This window comes from Schistocerca nitens, chromosome 11, assembly GCF_023898315.1.
Source record: "Schistocerca nitens isolate TAMUIC-IGC-003100 chromosome 11, iqSchNite1.1, whole genome shotgun sequence".
Lineage (NCBI taxonomy): Eukaryota > Metazoa > Arthropoda > Insecta > Orthoptera > Acrididae > Schistocerca > Schistocerca nitens.
Window position 1 is genome coordinate 127,739,071 of NC_064624.1, and position 20,458 is coordinate 127,759,528.

The 20,458-nt window shown below is 41.3% G+C and overlaps 1 protein-coding gene across 6 annotated transcripts in view; it reads left to right on the forward strand.

Annotated features, from left to right (window-relative positions):
- LOC126213005 (zinc finger protein 664-like) overlaps positions 1-20,458 on the forward strand; it is an 80,310-nt gene that overhangs the window by 35,116 nt on the left and 24,736 nt on the right. For 5 of the 6 annotated variants that reach the window (XM_049940556.1, XM_049940557.1, XM_049940559.1 and 2 more), the window contains 2 exons: positions 11,422-11,496; positions 11,578-11,652. In XM_049940556.1, the coding sequence (XP_049796513.1) occupies positions 11,422-11,496; positions 11,578-11,652 (150 nt within the window). Of the gene's footprint in view, positions 1-11,421; positions 11,497-11,577; positions 11,653-19,000; positions 19,856-20,458 lie in introns of those variants that run through there. The other variant, XM_049940560.1, reaches the window with a different exon arrangement.

Genomic DNA, 20,458 nt, shown 5'->3' on the forward strand with positions numbered 1-20,458 from the left:
TTAAGTAGTAAAATATCAATAATCTGAAATTTTCTAGTTTGAATAATTAACAAACTAACAATTTATTTTAGTGAAATTAGTGTTTTTTGTAATGAGAAAAACTGGGGCTATGAAACTGGTACTGAATTTGGGAAAGAAGTAAAGTTTAAAGTTTGAAGATTTTGAAACATGATACTTGTTAATACAAATAACTTTTGAAATATGAAGGCTTTTAAAAAACGTAAAACATTAAATGAAAAGAGGAGAATGAGGGCTTTCAAATCAGCTACATCAATTTAGAAACAAACAAGTCTTACTCATTGAAAATTTTACTTCAAGAATGATTGTATGTGTGGTAATTCATGAACATTCCCTTAAAAATATTTCTAGGTGAACTAATCGCAAGTGTATACTCAATAATTTACATAGTAAATAAAAAGTTGAGAGAATTCTTTCTTAAATAAGAATTGGATATTTTGAGAAAATATTGAATATGTGACACAGTTTGTGTTGGCAACATAGTTCTGTAGAGTCATGACAACATGGAAACCACAGAAACTAAGTGCAAACAAATTACGTAAACAATATACGCTGTCTCCCTCCTCGCTCATGTTCTGACATCCAATAAGAAGAAACATTTTTAAGAACAACTACAATAATCTACCGAGCAAATGTCAAAAGATCATTAACTTAGTAATATTGATAGCAGAAAGTAACATAAAATAATTGCAGTAATATATTATAACATTACAAAATCACAAAATAGCCGGAACACTAATAGTTTCGTTTTAGAGCTAACATGTTCATTCAGTGTAAGTAATGTAGACGCTGCTGTAGAGAAATCCTGGTTAGCTGCTGATGACATGTGATGAGGCTATATTTCGCCCAACAGGTTGCTACATATGGAACAGTGTGCTGTTAAGTATATATGTATTCTGTACAATATTCTGTATATAATGACCATAATCCCAGCATAGTATATATTATCATTCAGTTGCTTTTCCCCTTACTCTCCACAAAGTAAAATAAATCTATAAGTTGGTGAAACTTCAGCAAACATGAGTATCTGAAATAGGAGGAGAACTGTGTTTGCTCAGGCAGAAACCTCCTCAAAGGTGTTATTGGCATCGATTATCATCAGCATGGCTGGTCTCTCCACACATCCCAGCCATCTTCCTTCTGTCAGAGAGGACACCAGTGTTACTGTCACACTGTAAACTACACACACTTTTCTCATTCCTCTCTCATTCTGTTATCTTCCCCCTTCCTCATCTTCTAATCTTACCCCATTGTTTATCAGTCTCCTTCTGACAGTCAGCTTCATTCCTCATTGTTCCATCTACACTGCTATCACACATTTGTCAGATCATTCCTCATATTCATCAAGAATGTAATGTGAATCTTGCTTTATGCAATGTGAATAACACTGATACTTCTTGCATTCTATATATAGCAAGGTGGTATGATTAAACTGATGATGGTGATAAGAATGCTGCGTGCAAGCTGTATACATTGCAGGACACTGAAACATTGTAGGTATGTTCATTACCGTATTTACTCGAATCCAAGCCGCACTTTTTTTCCGGTTTTTGTAATCCAAAAAACCGCCTGCGGCTTAGAATCGAGTGCAAAGGAAGCGGAAGTTCGGAAAAATGCTGGTAGGTGCCGCCACAACTAACTTTTGCCGTCGAATACATGTAGCGCTGCACAGGCATGCTTTGTAGGCGCCAAAACTACTGCATCAGTAAATAAATTTAAAAAAAAAAAAGGGTGGGAGACGAGCTTTTTTTCTCCGCCCCGAGTTTCGACCACTGCATTTGCTGCTATCTCATTTAAATCCTGTCTGCCTAATAAACTACGAAACTAGAGTGAGACAACAACAAACGTGGAAGAATATACATATCGTGTCATGTTTATATTCATATTATTCTTATGCCTAATAGTGATACAGTCAGAAATGAAGCACGGCAACTGACTAGATTTTTAAATCTAAGATGACTAATTTCTGTGCAGAATTTGATGTACTAAAAAAAGCGGCCACAAAGATTTTTAAACGGAGAAAAATACAATGCATGACAGTACAGTAATGCATTTTCAGCTTAGAGTGACGTAAACACCTATAACAAAGAAAACGGCACTTATCAGATCAAAGCAAAATAATTAATCGATTCAAATCAGACGAAGCACGTCAAAAAGGAAGGGTACACGTATAAATACGTACGGAGTGCCTGACGCATAGCAATCGCTACCTGGTAAAGCTTAACTGCTAAGCTTACTACTCGAACCAAACTACTGTAGCTGTATCTTCATTCATTCGACCTAAATTGTGTCTCATATTACAATGGACCAACTTTGTTTCGATTTGGAGGTGCGGCCTAAAACTTTTCTCTCCCCTTGAATTTCGAATCTCAAATTTCAGGTGCGGCTTACATTCGGGAAATTTTTTTTTTCCTTTATTTCGAGTCTCATTTTTCAGGTGCGGCTTAGATTCGAGTGCAGCTTAGATTCGAGTAAATACGGTAATCGGTGCACTAGTGGAGTATGCTGACAAAATAATACTTTCGTTTTCTGCAACCAGAAGAAAGTATGGTGCTGTAAGCAGTCAGAATGTGAAATGTTTCCCGTTTTGACGTCAGTATCCTGTTCGTCGCTTGGCGACGTATGTTGATTTGTTTTGAGAAGTGACTGTTTGTGTGAAGCTTTAAGAAGGTTGAACTTTTCTGTATGAAACACAATGGCTATTGAGAAGAAAATTCGTGTACTGCAGAACAGCAGCATTAGCAGCTCTGCTTTGTGGGAATATTGCCTACAGAAACAGCTGTGAAGAGCCCCCGTGTCAATGAATGGGCTAAAGAATATGATCAAGAAATCTGAAGGAACAGGTGAATTCAGTGGTGCAGCAGGGAGAGGAAAGCAGTTGTTAATGATGTTGCAGTGACCATAGCCGACCGTGCCTCAAATTCTGTAGGCAGTGCTCGAGCTGTGTCACATAAATTCTCTTCCCTGGCCAACAGTTGAAAATATTTTGCAGCACATTTCATACCAGTATCCTTATAAGATTCAGAATGTGCACAGAGTGAAGCAACAAGAAAGGCTACAACACCTTGATTATGCCCTTTGTTTTTTGGCACGCTTTGAAATGGATGACATGTGGCCAGGGAGTATTCGTTGGACGAACAAGGTACATTTTACTCAGCACGAGGCTGTGGATAGACCGAGTTGTCACATGTAGGGATCTACTCTTATGTGACTGTGTAGTGTGATTCCACAAGGTCCTTCATTCTCGATCTATTTTTCTCTAAAGAGATGGTGCCTTGCGGGCCTGTTACGTGTGCAGCGACATTACACATTATAAGGACCTAAATGTGCAACACTTGATTCCACCTTTGCAAGAAGGTAAGTGTGTCCACATCTTCATGCAAGATGGGTGACACGTGATGTTGCTTTCCAGGTGAGAGATTTGATTTGGAGACCTTCAGTAACAACTGCATCATCTCTGGGCTGTTTCAAGATGTGTAGCTTCCCAGATCTAAATCGGTGTGACTTCTGGTTGTGGGGATATCTGGAAGATTGTGTCTGTCAGGGATATATCTCGACTCTTCCCGATTTGAAGGACAGCATACAATCACATATCAATCTGATTCCATCGGATATGCTGTGAGCAGCTGTAGACTGTGCCATGTTAACGGATGCAGCATGTTACAGAGTTGAGAGCCCATATTAAACACATGTTGTAACATGTGACCATATCCTAATAAATGTATCATTTCATTTATCCTGTAATTGATTGTTACTTTCCTTTTCTGTACCCACACCATATTCTGACTGCTTATTGCACTATATTTTGTACATCTACATCTACATCCATACTACACAAGCCACCTGACGGTGTGTGGCGGAGGGTACCTTGAGTACCTCTATCGGTTCTGCCTTCTATTCCAGTCTCGTATTGTTCGTGGAAAGAAGGATTGTCGGTATGCCTCTGTGTGGGCTCTAATCTCCGATTGTATCCTCAAGGTCTCTTTGAGATATACGTAGGAGGGAGCAATATACTGCTCGACTTCTCGGTGAAGGTGTGTTCTCGAAACTTCAACAAAACCCCGAACCGAGCTACTGAGCGTCTCTCTTGCAGAGTCTTCCACTGGAGTTTATCTACCATCTCCGTAACGCTTTCGCGATTACTAAATGATTCTGTAACGAAGCGCGCTGCTCTCCGTTTGATTTTCTCTATCTCTTCTATCAACCCTATCTGGTACGGATCCCACACTGCTGAGCAGTATTCAAGCAGTGGGCAAACAAGCGTACTGTAACCTACTTCCTTTGTTTTCGGATTGCATTTCCTTAGGATTCTTACAATGAATCTGTCTGGCATCTGCTTTACCGACGATCAACTTTATATGATCATTCCATTTTAAATCACTCGTAATGCGTACTCCCAGACAATTTATGGAATTAACTGCTTCCAGTTGCTGACCTGCTATATTGTAGCTAAATGATAAAGGATCTTTCTTTCTGTGTATTCGCAGCACATTACACTTGTCTATATTGAGATTAAATTGCCATTCCCTGCACCATGCATCAATTCGCTGCAGATGCTCCTGCATTTCAGTACAATTTTCCATTGTTACAACCTCTCGATATACCACAGCATCATCCGCAAAAAGCCTCAGTCAACTTCCGATGTCATCCACAAGGTCATTTATGTATATTATGAATAGCAACGGTACTACAACACTCCCCTGCGGCACTCCTGAAATCACTCTTACTTCGGAAGACTTCTCTCCATTTAGAATGACATGCTGCGTTCTGTTATCTAGGAACTCTTCAATCCAATCACACAATTGGTCTGATAGTCCATATGCTCTTACTTTGTCCATTAAACGACTGTGGGGAACTGTATCGAACGCCTTGCGAAAGTCAAGAAATACGGCATCTACCTGGGGACCCGTGTCTATGGCCCTCTGAGTCTCGTGGACGAATAGCGCGAGCTGGGTTTCACACTATTGTCTTTTTTGGAACCCATGCTGATTCCTACAGAGTAGATTTCTAGTCTCCAGAAAAGTCATTATACTCGAACATAGGTCTATAGTTCTGTACATCTGTTCGACGTCCCTTCTTGAAAACGGGGATGACCTGTGCCCTTTTCCAATCCTTTGGAACGCTACGCTCTTCTAGGGACCTACGGTACACCGCTGCAAGAAGAGGGGCAAGTTCCTTCGCATACTCTGTGTAAAATCGAACTGGTATCCCATCAGGTCCAGCGGCCTTTCCTCTTTTGAGCGATTTTAATTGTTTCTCTATCCCTCTGTCATCTATTTCGATATCTACCATTTTGTCATCTGTGCAACAATCTAGAGAAGGAACTACAAGGCAGTCTTTCTCTGTGAAACAGCTTTGTTTGTGTGTGTGTAGTGGTTGTTGTGGTCTTCAGTCCAAAGACTGGTTGGATGCAGCTTCGCACACTTGTCTGTCCTGTACAAAAGAGTCCTCATCTCTACATAACTACTGCAACCCACAACCATTTGACATCTGCTCACTGTAATCACTTCCTGGTCTCCCGCAACAATTTTTGTTGCCCCCCCCCCCCCCCACACACACACTAACACACTTTCCTCCATTTATTTATGTTTGTGGATGTGTCTGCCCTGTTAACCAACCCCTTTTGATCAGATTGTACCATAAACTTCATATTTCCTTAATTTGATTTAGTACCTCTTCATTAGTTACTCATTGTACCATATGTAAGTAGATTCCTTGAGAAAAATTAATTTTTTTAACTTACTATGATCAATCAAAATTAAAAACTTTTATTGATGTATGGTATCTGCTTAAAAAGTTAACATTACACCTAATCAAAATTACAGACCTTCATGGACATAAGGTACCTGGCTAAAAAGTTAACAATACACTTATTCTAAACTTATGTGATTTATTGATTGTCCTCATTTTGATAATACAAGGAGACATAAAATAAACTGAAAGAAATGGTTTATATTGATTTTTATTGCAACTTGACTTCTGCTACTCACCATATAGCGGAGGTACTGAGTCGCAGATAGGCACAACAAAAAGACTGTCACATATAAGCTTTCGGCCAACAAGGCTTTTGTCAAAAATAAGGCCGCCCCCCCCCCCCCACACACACACACACGAGACTGCAGTCTCTGGAAGCAGCAGCAGTGCTTGACAGGATTGGCAACTGCGAGAGGGTAAGGAGTTGACTGGGGCAGGGAGGGGTAAGGATAGTAGGGTAGGTGTGGGGGACAGTGAAGTGCTGAGAGCAGGGAAGATGTTGGTGCAGGGGGAGGGGGGGGGGAAGGAGGAAGGAGGAGAGATCTAAAAAGACAGGGTGCATTGGTGGAATGAAGGCTGTGTAGTGCTGGAATGGGAACAGGGAAGGGGCTGAATGGGTGAGGACATGACTAACGAAGGTTGAGGCCAGGAGGATTACGGGAATGTAGGATATATTGCAGAGAGAGCCCCTATCTGCTTAATTCAGAAAAGCTGATGTTGGTGGGAAGGATCCATATGGCACGGACTGTGAAGCAGTAATTGAAATGAAGGCTGTCATGTTTGACAGTGTGATCAGCAACAGGGTGATCCACTTGTTTCTTGGCCACTGTTTGTCAGTGGCCATTCCTGTGGACACACAGCTTGTTGGTTGTCGTGCCCACATAGAATGCAGCACAGTGGTTGCAATTAGCTTGTAGACCACATGACTGGTTTCACAGGTAGACCTGCCTTTGATGGGGTAGGTGATGTTTGTGACCGGACTGGAGTATGTGGTGGTAGGTAGACCGCGGATTTTAGGTAAAAACCTATTTTGTTCCTGAGTTCCTATTTGCATAAAAATTTATACTTATGCATTTCATGACTACACTTAATAGCGTTAATTCTATAGGACCTAAAAAAGCCTATTTCGACATTAGTGCCTAGTTTTGCCTATTTCGGCTTTAATATCCTAAAAAATGCCTATTTCATCATATAAGACAGTGGCTCCAAGTTTTCCCACACTATCCGACAGATGGAAAAAAATATTTTCTGCCCAGCGTGCAGCAAGGTGGCTAGTTGATATGTGCTCATGCTTCGTATTTGCCTAACACTTCGGTCTTTTTTAATTTTTTTATACCTCTATCCCTGTTAATACCAAATACTCTTTATAGGTGTTTTATTATTTATATGTAAAAAATAGATCACGGTTCTTTAGGTGAAAACCTATTTTTTTTCCTAAGCTCCAATTTGTATATAAGTTGGTACTTACGCGTTTCATGACCAACTAAACTGAATACCGTTAGTTCTATAGGACCTAAAATTGCGTATTTCGATGTTGACTCCTAATTTTGCCTATCTTGGCATCAAAATCCTAAAAAGTACCTATTTCGTTAATCCGACATAGAGTTCTTGTGTTTTCAAAGATTAGAAAAAGGAAGTAAACTTAGGGCTTTACATCTCGTCGAAGGCGAAGGTCATTAGAGACTGTTTACAATTCCTTTGCTTGCCTTACTACTAACAGCACTCGGCGCGGTTGAATGGTCATCCATCCAAGTACGCGCCGAGCGCGACAGTGCTAAACTTCGGTGAGCGAATGGGAACCAGCCAAATATTTGAGTTACACATTAGAATCGAACGTGGGAGTACTAAATGTTGTATTTGAAAATATTTCGTTCGTAGGATTCTGGCCAGCTGTGTATTTTCGCAAAGAAACGGTTTCATAGGCCTTAAGCTGAGCACGGATTAAAAATCACAATGTTAATCGTAGACACCCTCAATAGCTAAATTACTGCCCTTCGCGAATTTTCTCACTGCTGTCTACAGGCAGTCCTATCAAACTACTCTGTTTTGTGAAAGGTATTATGCGTGACTTTTCCGGTTCGAAAAATAATTTGCCAGTAGTGAGATGTTTTCATCTGAAGCACCGGTAGATTCCTTTCGCTTGTTCAGAAGGGGCGGCCATCTGTCAGGTGCCGTATGTCCAGCAACGAGTACGGTACTTCCCCTACCGCTCCCATGCACTGCAGTAAAAGGAAAAAACGAACAGGTCATCGTGCACTTTTTCCCAGCGAAAACAAATCAGTACATTGTGTAGCGACCGACGTGTTAAGTGATACTGACGTTCTAAGTGCGAAATAAATTCTAGTTTCTGTGTGAGAATACTACGCCATGCCAAAAACAGCTAGTTCAAAGTCTACTCATATAAGGCAGTGGCTGCAAGATTTTCCGCATTATACAACAGATGGAGTTATGTTCAACATTAATGTTGTAGATTGCTGAGTTCTGTAATGTGTAAATATTCATTCTCCTTGTTTTAATGACTAATAAGATGTTCATACTGTCAACACTGTGTATTTTAATTTATTTTTATTTTCTCTGCACCATTTTTACTAGAGCCTATTTTAGGTTTTATATAGCCTAAATGAACTACTGAAGGAGCCTATTTTAGGTGCCTAAAACGCACTTTTTTACGACTAAAAATCCGCGGTCTAGTGGTAGGAGATTTTATGGGACAGGTCTTGCATCTAGGTCTATTACAGGGATATGAACCGTGAGGTAAGGGGTTGGGAGCAGGGGTTGTGTAGGGATGGACAAGTGTATTGTGTAGTTTCAGTGAACAGCGGAATACTACTGTGGGCGGGGTGGGAAGGCTAGTGGACAGGACATTTCTCATTTCAGGGCATGGAAAGAGATGGTTGAAACCTTGGCAGGGAATGTAATTCAGTTGCTCCAGCCTCTGGTGGTGCTGAGTTACAAGGGGAATTTTCCTCTGTAGCCGGACGGTGAGACTTTGGGAGGTGCTGGGAGAGTGGAAAGATAAGGCATGGAATATTTGTTTTTGTACAAGGTTGGGAGGATAATTACAGTCCGTGAATGCTTCATTGAGACTATCAGTATATTTCGGAGAGGAACCGCTCGTCACTGCAGATGCGATGACCACAGGTGTCAAGGCTGTATGGAAGGGATTTCTCAGTATGGAACGGGTGGCAGCTCTCGAAGCGGAGGTATTTCTTCCCCCTGAAATTTAATTTTCTTCCTAAATTTCTTCAAGGTTGCCTTTACTGCTGCTCAGGGTACAGATTGAGTAACACTGGTGATAGGCTACAACCCTGTCTCTCTTTCTTCTCAACCACTGCGTCCTTTTCTTTGTGTTGTCTAATTATTCTTTTTGTGACCACTATACACTGATGAACTAAACATTATGACTACCTGCTTAATTGCATGTTTGTCCGTCTTCAGAGTGAAATGCATCACTAATTCTGTGTATCAGGGACGCAACAGTTTGTCGGTAGATTTGCGGAGGTATGTGGCATTATAAGTCTATGCAGAGGTCATATAATTCACACAACTATTGAGGCGCTATTTGCGTGTGCGGTGATGGTGCCCGATAGCGACCCAGACGGGTTTCATAGGATTTACATCAGGCGAATTTGTTCACCGAGACTTCGTCAGTTCACTTTAATACTCCTCAAACCACTGTACGACAGTTCTTGCTCGGGGACATGAATAGTTTCAGTGCTGAAAGGTGACATTGCCACCGAGGAAGACCTCAACCGCAAAGGGATGCAGGTGGTTTGCAGCTGTCAGCATGTCTTCAATTACTACCACAGGTCCCATGGAAGAGCAGAATTTTTTCCATAGGATAATACTCCTCCTATCAGCCTGCACCCGTGGCACGCTGCGTGTGTCAAGCCGCCATTCACCTCGGTGACAGCATCTGTGGAGACGATTATCAACCAGGTGTAGCAAAACTGTGATTCACCCGAAGATCCGACACGTTTCCATTGATCGACAGTCGAATCCTGATGCTCCCGTGCCCACTGCAATCATAATTGAAGATGTCATTGGGTCAACATGTGAACATGTAGAGGTGGTCTGCTGCGGAGTTTCATTTTCAACAATGTATGATGAACCTTGTGCCCTGAAACACTTGTGTGTGCACCAGCAATGCACTATCTCAGCAGAGATGCCACAGATCACCACCCATCCTACTTTACAGAGCAAACAAGCCTCCGAACCCTGCGAAGAGTCGCGGACGGTCAACCGTTTAGCATCTAGTAGTAGTTTCACTGTCCTACCTCTTCCTGTAGATGCTCACGACAGTAGCACATGAACATTCGACCACCTTTACCGTTTTTGAGATACTCGTTCACTGGCTCTGGGTAATAATAAGCTGCCCTTCGTCAAAACCGCTTATCTCAATGGATTTCCCCATTTTCCGCCCATATCTTAACTAGGGTGATCCCCCACCCATGTCTTAGTTCACTTACATACGAGGGTGAGTCAGATGAAAACCTTACATATTTTTTAAAATATTATTTATTGTGCAGAAGTGGTATAAAGCTGTATCACTTTTCAATATAATCTCCCCCACACTCAATGCAAGTCCTCCAGCGCTTACAAAGTGCATAAATTCCTTTAGAAAAGAATTTTGGTAGTCCGTGCAACCACTTGTGCACCGCGTGGTGTACCTCTTCATCAGAACGAAACTTATTTCCTCCCATTGTGTCTTTTAGTGATCCAAACATATGGAAATCACTTGGTGATGAGGAATGGCGCCATTTTTTGCTCGCTCTCTTTGTTTCCGGTCAGTGTAAGTGAACCCAGGTATCGTCGCCAGTAACGATTCTTGCAAGGAAGCCATCACCTTCTCGTTCAAAGCGCCGAAGAAGTTCTTCACAAGCATCGACACGTCGTTCTCTCATTTCAGGCGTCACCTGCCGCGGCACCCATCTTGCAGACACTTTGTGAAACTGGAGCACATCGTGCACAATGTGGTGTGCTGACCCGTGACTAATCTGTAAACATGCTGCAGTGTCATTCAGTGTCAGTCGGCGGTTTTCCTTCACTGTGGCTTCAACTGCTGCAATGTTCTGTGGACTCACAACTCGTGTCTGACCTGGACGAGGAGCATCTTCCTCTGAAGTCACACCATTTGCGAACTTCCTACTCCATTCGTAGACTTGCTGCTGTGACAAACGTGCATCACTGTACTGAACCTTCATTTCTCGATGAATTTCAACAGGTTTCACACCTTCACTACGCAAAAACCCTGGTGCAAGCCGCAAGTGGGGAGGTCATCTTTAGACTGATACTGCGAAGGTATGTGTGCATCTGCACTATGCTGCCACCTACAGGCCATTCTGCACGCCGTTTGTAGCACGCTTACCAACGGTGTGAAATTTTGATTTGTTATTACAAATTTAAGGTTTTCATTTGACTCGCCCTCTTATTTTTGTTACCGCATCGCGTGCCGTCACCACCACCATATGGCCATCCAACATTGCAGTGGATAGTGGCTTACCAGTGTATACTGCCCTTGTACTATACATATTGTAATGTTGACTTGCTAAGAGTGTCTAGTTAAATGTAAGAGAGGGTGTTGAGATCCCTACCTTGCACATAAAATAAATGTATTAATAAACAAGTAACAATTTATTTGTGTTGCAGATGTTTGAGTTTGTGGCTGTCAAACAGGAATGGGTCGAAGATGATGTGAAGAATGATGACTGTAATGAAGCTCAGGTTGGTCTCCTCATTGTTGAAAGGCATGTGGGCGCATTGCCTCTCCTTGGTCAATCCATTAAGGTGTGGGTTCTGTTACAGGAGCCTGAGAACGCAGCTGCAGAGGAAGATGGGATTCATGTCAAAACACACCCATCTGAATGGCGCATATTGAAGGTAGGGTAGCTGGGATTGTAGTGTTTCTGAGTATTTCCTTTATTATTATTATTATTATTATTATTATTAGTAGTAGTAGTAGTAGTAGTAGTAGTAGTATTGTTGACCATATATTTCCAAATCCAAGATGAGGTCGTTTCCCAAGATTTAGTGCTCAGAAGTAGGGTGACGTCTTGCATTTGCGGCATATGATCAGGAGTCTTTTTCTACCGAATAGAACCTAAAGCTTTCATTAAGCTGTAACTCTAGTCTTTGCCACACCTGCCGCATTAACCGTGAACGTATGTCTGTGCTATGAGCATTTTTTTTTTTTTTTTTTACGATAGCAGGAAGTGTTTCTTGTGGCAAATTTTTTTCCTCAGTTGCGTTTGACTTTGCAGATCCCACTTCTAAACTGCGTAGTAAAGTGTGTAAAGGATCGAAGTGTAAAACAACTCACAATGTTGTACATTAATGACCGTGCAGACAATAGTAACATCAGACTTTTTTTCAGAAGATGCAGTTATCTGTAATGGAGTACTGTCTGAAAGAAGGTGCATAAATATTGCCAGATCTTGATAAGATTTCAAAATGGTGCAAAGATTGGCAACTTGCTTTAAATGTTCAGAAATGTAAAATTTTGCACTTCACAAAACGAAAAAAAAAAACATAGTATCCTATGGTTATAACATCACTGAGTCACCCTTGAAATCGGCCATATCTTCCGAATACCTGTGTGTAACACTCTGTAAGGATATGAAAGGGAATAATGACATAGGGCTAAAGATGTTAGTTTCTGGGTAGAATACTGAAGAAGTGCAATCTGTTTCGAAAGGAGATTGCTTAGAAATCACTTGTGCGAGCAATCCTAGAATATTACTCAATTCCGTGGGACTTGTACCAAATAGGACTAACAGGGGTTATTGATCGTGTTCAGAGGAGAGGAGCACAAATGGTCACAGGTCTGTTTAATCCGTGGGTGAGTGTTACAGGTATACTAAAGGAATTGAACTGGCAGTTTCTTGAAGACAGGCATGTTAAAGTTTCAAGAACCGGTTTTAAATGTTGATTCTAGGAATATACTACACTCCCACTCGCTCACATCGGGATCGTGAGACTAAGATTAAAATAATTACTACTGCACGGAAACATTCAAATAATCATTCTTCTCTCGCTCTGTATGTGAATGGAACAGGAAGAAACCGGAATAACTGATACAATGGGGCATATCCTGTGCCCTGCAGTTCAGTGGTTTGCAGAGTGTAGATGTAGGTTCAACATAGAATTTTTCAAAGGGATGCAGGTGTTAGTATGATGCAAATTTCAAATTCTTGCCTGTTTGGCATTCAGCAGAAACAAACACTTGTATGTCGTCAAAGAAATGTGGAGTCACAGAAGCGAGTATGAGATTTTCACTCTGCAGCGGTGTGTGCGCTGATATGAAACATCCTGGCAGATTAAAACTGTGTGCCCGACCGAGACTCGAACTCGGGACCTTTGCCTTTCGCGGGCAAGTGCTCTACCAACTGAGCTACCGAAGCACGACTCACGCCCGGTACTCACAGCTTTACTTCTGCCAGTACCTCGTCTCCTACCTTCCAAACTTTACAGAAGCTCTCCTGCGAACCTTGCAGATGAAAGAAAGGATATTGCGGAGACATGGCTTAGCCACAGCCTGGGGGATGTTTCCAGAATGAGATTTTCACTCTGCAGCGGTGTGTGCGCTGATATGAAACTTCCTGGCAGATTAAAACTGTGTGCCCGACCGAGACTCGAACTCGGGACCTTTGCCTTTCGCGGGCAAGGTAGGAGACGAGGTACTGGCAGAAGTAAAGCTGTGAGTACCGGGGGTGAGTCGTGCTTCGGTAGCTCAGTTGGTAGAGCACTTGTCCGCGAAAGGCATAGGTCCTGAGTTCGAGTCTCGGTCGAGCACACAGTTTTAATCTGCCAGGAAGTTTCACAGAAGCCAGTGTTCAGAGGTTGTTAAAGGATGAAGGACTTCTAAAAAACGCAAAGTCATCGACTGGGAAAGCTTTCAGTGGCCCACAGAGTGGATGTTGTGACGTAAACTAGTCCCACCTGTTACTCGGTACCTGCACAGATTTGCTGGATCACCATCTGAAAGTGACTTTGTAGGACTTATCCTTAAAACAAATAAACAAATAGCCAGAAGCTGCTTTTTTAAAGATCCTTCCGATGATGATCAGTTTCTTACAGTCTGTAATTTCTGCAAACAGGTAAGTAGTATGGACATATGCAGAGCTTAATTGTTCTTGTCCTGTCACAAAGCAAAAGAACACAGTACAGATGAAGTGACAAAAGAAATGTTTCACGTGCCATTAACCCTCGAGCAAGCATGTCGATTTTTGTAACATGAGCGGGTGCAAAACACATTTCGTACACATTTAAAGATCAATTGTCTTCATGTTTCCAAGGTAAACATGAGTAAGCAAAATCGTGGTGTAGTCATAGTTAAATTAAACGTTGATGAAATAAATGTACATATGTGCTAAATCACTGTTTAACTAAAAATAATGAAATAAACTTTTGTTGTATCGTTTTGATGCCATTTATGAATCTTACCTCACAGTAATGTCACACTTGAACCTTTAAATAGTGGAGTTAATCAGATCACAGCCACCCGCTTATTAGATTGCTAATGATATCGTATACAACTGCCTCATTGTGGGGTTGTACCTGTTGCTCGGAATCGGAGTCATTTTCTTGCACAGATCATACATTTTTTCTCTCCTAGCATGCCGTTTATTTTATATTACTGCTGCTCACACTGAGCGAGGTGGCGCAGTGGTTAGATACTGGACTCGCATTCGGGAGGACGACGGTTCAATCCCGCGTCCGGCCATCCTGATTTAGGTTTTCCGTGATTTCCCTAAATCGCTCCAGGCAAATGCCGGGATGGTTCCTTTCAAAGGGCACGGCCGACTTCCTTCCCCATCCTTACCTAATCCGATGAGACCGATGACCTCGCTGTCTGGTCTCCTTCCCCAAACCAACCAACCAACTGCTGCTCACAATGTAGCACTGGGTTAGCTGAAGCAGTAATGAAGGTATAGGAATGGGCTCACAGTTGTAAAGCAACAATGGAAACGTACAAGACAGTGTTATTTGTGGAATGAAATTTTCACCATGCAGCGGAGTGTGCACTGATAGGAAACTACCTAGCAGATTAAAATTGTGTGCCAGGCCGAGACTCGAACTCGGGACCTTTGTCTTTTGCGGGCAAGTGCTCTACAATCTGAGCAGCCCAAGCACAACTCACAACCCGTCCTCACACCTCTACTTCTGCCAGTCTCCTACCTTCCAAACTTCACAGAAGCTCTCCTGCGAAACTTGCAGAACTAACTCTCGTGGAAGAAAGGATATTGTGGAGACATGGCTTAGCCACAGCCTGGGGGATGTTTGCAGAATGAAATTTCACTCTGCAGTGGAGTGTGGGCTGATATGAAACTTCCTGGCAGATTAAAACTGTGGTCTGGACCGAGACTCAAATTTTATTATCTTTTCTTCCAGGAGTGCTAGTTCTGCAAGTTTTGCAGAAGGGCTTCTGTGAAGTTAGGAAGATAGGAGACGAGGTACTGGCAGAAGTAGAGCTGTGAGGATGGGTCATGAGTTGTGCTTGGGCAGCTCAGATGGTAGAGCACTTGCCCGCGAAAGGCAAAGGTCCTGAGTTTGAGTCTCTGTCCGGCACTCAGTTTTAATCTGCCAGGAAGTTTCAGTGTTGTTTGTGGTTGGCGAACTTTATATACGAAAGTGCGCATGCTCGAGGGTAAAGTAGAAAAAGTCACAGGACTGTTACTGTAGTCACAAATATTGTTCAAATGACCCAAAACACACATTTTGATGTCTATTGCTTGTAATTACAAAATATGTTTTCTCAGCATGAATTAAACAAACACTGAGCGAGGTGGTGCAGAGATTAGACACTGGACTCGCATTCGGGAGGACGACTGTTCAATCCCGCGTCCGGCCATCCTGATTTAGGTTTTCCGTGATTTCCCTAAATCATTCCAGGCAAATGCCGGGATGGTTCCTCTGAAAGGGCACGGCCGACTTACTTCCCTAATCCGATGAGACCGATGACCACGTTGTCTGGTCTTCTTCCCCAACCAACCAACGAACCAAAAGGAGAGGCAACACAAATGGATCCCAAGGCTGGTCTAAAATACAGACTAGCTAACCTAAGTCTGTATCAAATGAAGACTTAAGTGCGGAATGAAGAATGAACTAGAGCGCAGACTCACTGAAAATGGCGCAGACTTTGGCCTTATGAAGACTCGCTCCAGAATGTCACTGAGCTGCTTTAATTTATAACTGTTCACAAATTTAATATGTCAAAAAGTTCATCTTTTATTTGCTATTGATTTGTGTGTGTGTGTGTGTGTGTGTGTGTGTGTGTGTGTGTGTGTGTGTGTGATTTAAAATTCAGTAGTTGTAAATTTAGTAGTTTGTAATTAAGGACCCTTCCTCATTAACATGGCCGTCACCGATAAATTCAGAAAAATCAAGTGATCAACAGTATATCAACAGATCTGGGAAATTTACTGTTGTTTGGCTATAATAGGCACTGAAAATTTGGACCAGGTAAAATCTTTAATTAACAATGTCTTTTAAACTAATTGAATTTATGTCAGTGTAAATACTTTACTGAAAAGAAGAAAAATAGCAGTTTCATTTGGAAGTGGTCTTTCCTTCCGAATTTACCTATTAGTTCATAAGATTCTTCCCATTACTAGACATGTGAAATTTTATAATTGTAATAATTTTTGATCGCCATGATTTCTGATGAAACTAATTAGCTCATTGCAACCAGGACAACAAACTGAATTACCTGAATAATATAGTTCTGTGGAGGCAATCTGTTTCTATCATTTTGATAATAAGCACAACATGTGCTTAATGTACGAACTTCAACACTGTAATCTTTAAAAGAAAGTTAGTGAAAATTTAAGTAGTATGGTGTGTGTCAACAAACGCGTGCGCAGCTGACCAGTCTCTGAATTCAGTTGGCAGAGACTGTAGTCTGTCTGTGTGTGTGTGTGTGTGTGTGTGTGTGTGTGTGTGTGTGTGTGTGTGTGTGTGTGTGTCTCATCTATTTTTGACAAAGGCCATGGGCCGAAAGCTTATTTTGTGACAGATTTTTGTTGTACCTATCTACAACTCAGCATCTCTGCTGTACGGTAACAACTATCCTTATCATAACAGTTTATTAATCAAATGATTTATTTGTGATCGTGTAAAGAACACTGTGAATCTGATATTTTTCTTTTCAATATTTCTGTGCAGAAACTAAAACTTTACACAAGACTAATTTCAGCAGCAGACATACTTCAACCTTATTTCTATAATAATATTGTTATAGTGATGCAATGCGAAAATCACTGTGTATTGGCATTTCCGTGTCCCCCTTCCCTCCCTTGCTACCAGCCGCACCTGTTCATCTTCTGAACCCTGCAGTTGCGTTCACATCACCTGAAAAGGTTTGTACCAGGATAGCAGGCAACACTTGAGACTGTGAGCCACAACTGTGATTGGCTGACTTTTGAGCCCTACCTTACAGCTCACTGAAACGTCAATCAGAAAATAATATGAATCGAAGTGTAGTCTGTGCACCCTGTAATTTATGGTTTTATTCACCCATTTATGTGCCATAGCTTGTCGGACTACCGATATTGGACAATCCTCCACGTGTGTCCTCGGAGTCTTTCACAGAGGCGTGGCTGAATAAAATCTTCAAATCGTCTTCATTCTCGAGCCGTGTCAGTTCGGATAAAACTCTCGAGCTGTCGATGGCTAGTTCCACCGTCGTCGTCAGGAGTAAAACTACTGACTGGATGAGCTGGCACTATTTTTCACTCGCATACCTGCGACCAGGGCCACTGGCACGTCAGAGAGTGCCAACATGGCGTGCGTGGGGAAGGTGAGATGGACAGCTCGTAGCAGCTCTGGCCCACTGTAGGAGTGACAGACATCAGGTGGAGCGAGGGACTGGTGCCACGTATCAAATGTGGAGTCTGACCTCCAGGTTGTACTCCTCATTCACTTGAAATGTGCGAGAAGCAATCACATCGTTGCTATTAAAGCTCACCAGACCTGCAACAGCTTTCACTGTGTCACCAGGACTACAGCAGTGATCTGACCGTTACCAAGAGAATCTGCATCATTGTTTGTAAAGTTCACACCACACCCGCAGAACGTGGACGGACCTTGCTGTATCATTTGTGCACCCACCTTACTACTCACAGTAACTTCAACGTTATTAATGGCCTTATACACCGTCGCCTGAGAACTTTTTAAATCTCGTCCTATAATGTGGCATCTCCGTTTGCCATCCCGTGCTGTTGCACATTGTAATCTTACCCTCACATACATAACCAGTAGATTTTCATTCTCATAAATAGTTGATTAATTTCATAAGCTTCGAGAGGCGTAAGATATACAAATAACTTTTTTACTTATTTTCATTTTCTCGTTGTTGGCTGCAGTTCGTGATGTCTAGGGGTAGATTATTGAGGCTGAAATGTTTGACTTGTTGGCTTCCAGATGACTTAATAAGAGTTAAATAAGTCTGATGCATTATTTCTGTTCCTATGACTTTTTTATTTTATCCCATTTTTCTGTGTCACACTATCTTTACAATGTCTTCTTTAAAACAGAAATTTACATTGTTATTGCCAAACATAAAAACAAGTCTGATTTCATCAGAGCCGTGCCCACTACTACTACTACTACTACTACTACTACTACTACTGCAGTACTAACAATATTCCAAAGAGTTTACAAAACAAATAGCGTTTACAAACTTTCTTGACAAAAGAAGAATCTTCAGCAACTTATATCATTATTTTTAAATGAGTCCAGAAATAAATTTAATAAATATCGTCAGATTGTGCAGTTAATAACATGAATTTTAAGTATGCCAGGTATTTCGTGATTTCATATGTTTCTAAAAGAAGAGTAATTTTAACTGTACATACAGAGTTAATACGTATTGATTGTAATAAAGTAATTTCTTTTTATACATTTTAACCTGAAATATAATACAACATATGCAAAATCATACGAAATTGATTTAGTTAAACGGCTGATATAATGTTAACAGGATCTTCTGTCGGTTCTTGGTAGAACAACATTATAATAAATGAAAAGCACCAGTTTGCTTTTGTTCTACAATATTACTTTTATTTTTAACTGATTTTCGGCTTACAAGGCCATCTTCAGACATTTACTCAGCAAAATAATTTACTGAGCAAGTGTCTGAAGATGGACTTGTACTTCTGTTAAAGAAAAGTATTGTTAGAGGAGAGGTGTCCCTTTACAACGTGCAGCTGAATGGCCACTATGCCATCTTTCTAGATAATGTTGAAGTTATTAAGAGTGGTAAATTGGGAGCACGAGAGATCCCCCAAGGCCTGTCCGTGTTTTGCAGGTGTGTTGGGAACTTGACAGTTTCAAGCAATGACACAGCTTCTTATGGTAATGGTTGGATGATTGCTACAATTGTGTGGTATATTTGTGATACAATCAAAGCCATTGCAGGTCTGGAGAGTTTTAGTATCAGAGATGTCATTTCTTATTGCACGTTTCAAGTGAATGAGGTGTACAACCAGGACATGGGTAAGTCGTATTTTACGTGTATGGTCTCCTTTGTTGTTACGGCCAGGAATCATCGTTAAATAAATGTATCAGATTCTGTTGCTGTATGATATAAAGGAGATGGACTTTGTAAAAAAAATTAGTTTCTGGTTATGTTACCTTCTATTATTCAAACTGAAATAAAGTATGTTTCCTTTCCCTATCTCTCATGACCACACATGCTACACATTGATCTTGCCAAAAGCCGAGAAGCGATTCTTCTTAGTGTTGTGGCTCTCAGGGGCACGCTGGGGTGCTTTCTGTGTGAGGCACCCCTGGGTAATTCTGTGAGCTGCAGCACATGATCTGCTCATGCGCAATACTTCGTTGATGTCACTGGGTGTGACACAATCGTGACACTCTGGTTTGACACAGAGTTGCACATGATTTTATTCTGCATATGGTCTGGGCAGGAGTTGATAAGTTTCATATTTCAAACGTGTCACTGACCCCACGCACCCCCTGATGTCACTCTGTCCCTTGGTGGGCCGGAGCTGCTATGAGCTGCCCAACTCACCTTCTGCGCATGCAGCATTTTGGCCCTCCGTGATTGGTGCCAGAGGTCTTAATGGTAGGTATATTAAGTCTTGCATATTATTTTTTGTATGGAAGTGGGCAATCGAGTGATGTGTTGCCTCATAAAATTTATGCCATAATGCAGTAGTGAGTGAAAATGTGCAAAATGTGATGATATGTGTCGATTTTTTTGTTTCCAGTACTAGAAATTGTTGAACTTTGTTGTTACATAAGTTCAGTAATATGTGTCTTCCAGTTAAATGTTTCTTTCACTATACACCCACTATTTGGGAACATTCTCCCACATTTACTGACACATGACAATGTTCTGCAATTATTGCTAATGTTATTCTGTATGTTGTCCAAAACCAAAACTGAATTTTCTCTGTCTGTCTGTCTGTCTCTGTGTGTGTGGGGGGGGGGGGGGGGGGCAGCCTTACATTTAATAAAAACAGAAATATGTAATGCATGTTTACAGAAGAAGAACTGATACACAAATATTACTTCCACAGTTCATTAAGAAGGTAGTTATCAAGGATGAGGAAAAATTGGAAAAAATAATCATGTATTATTTTTCATTTGCTTGCCACAGGCATTTAAATTTTTGCACACTAACATGCATGGGATAATTCCACAGCATTATCAGAACAAAAACACT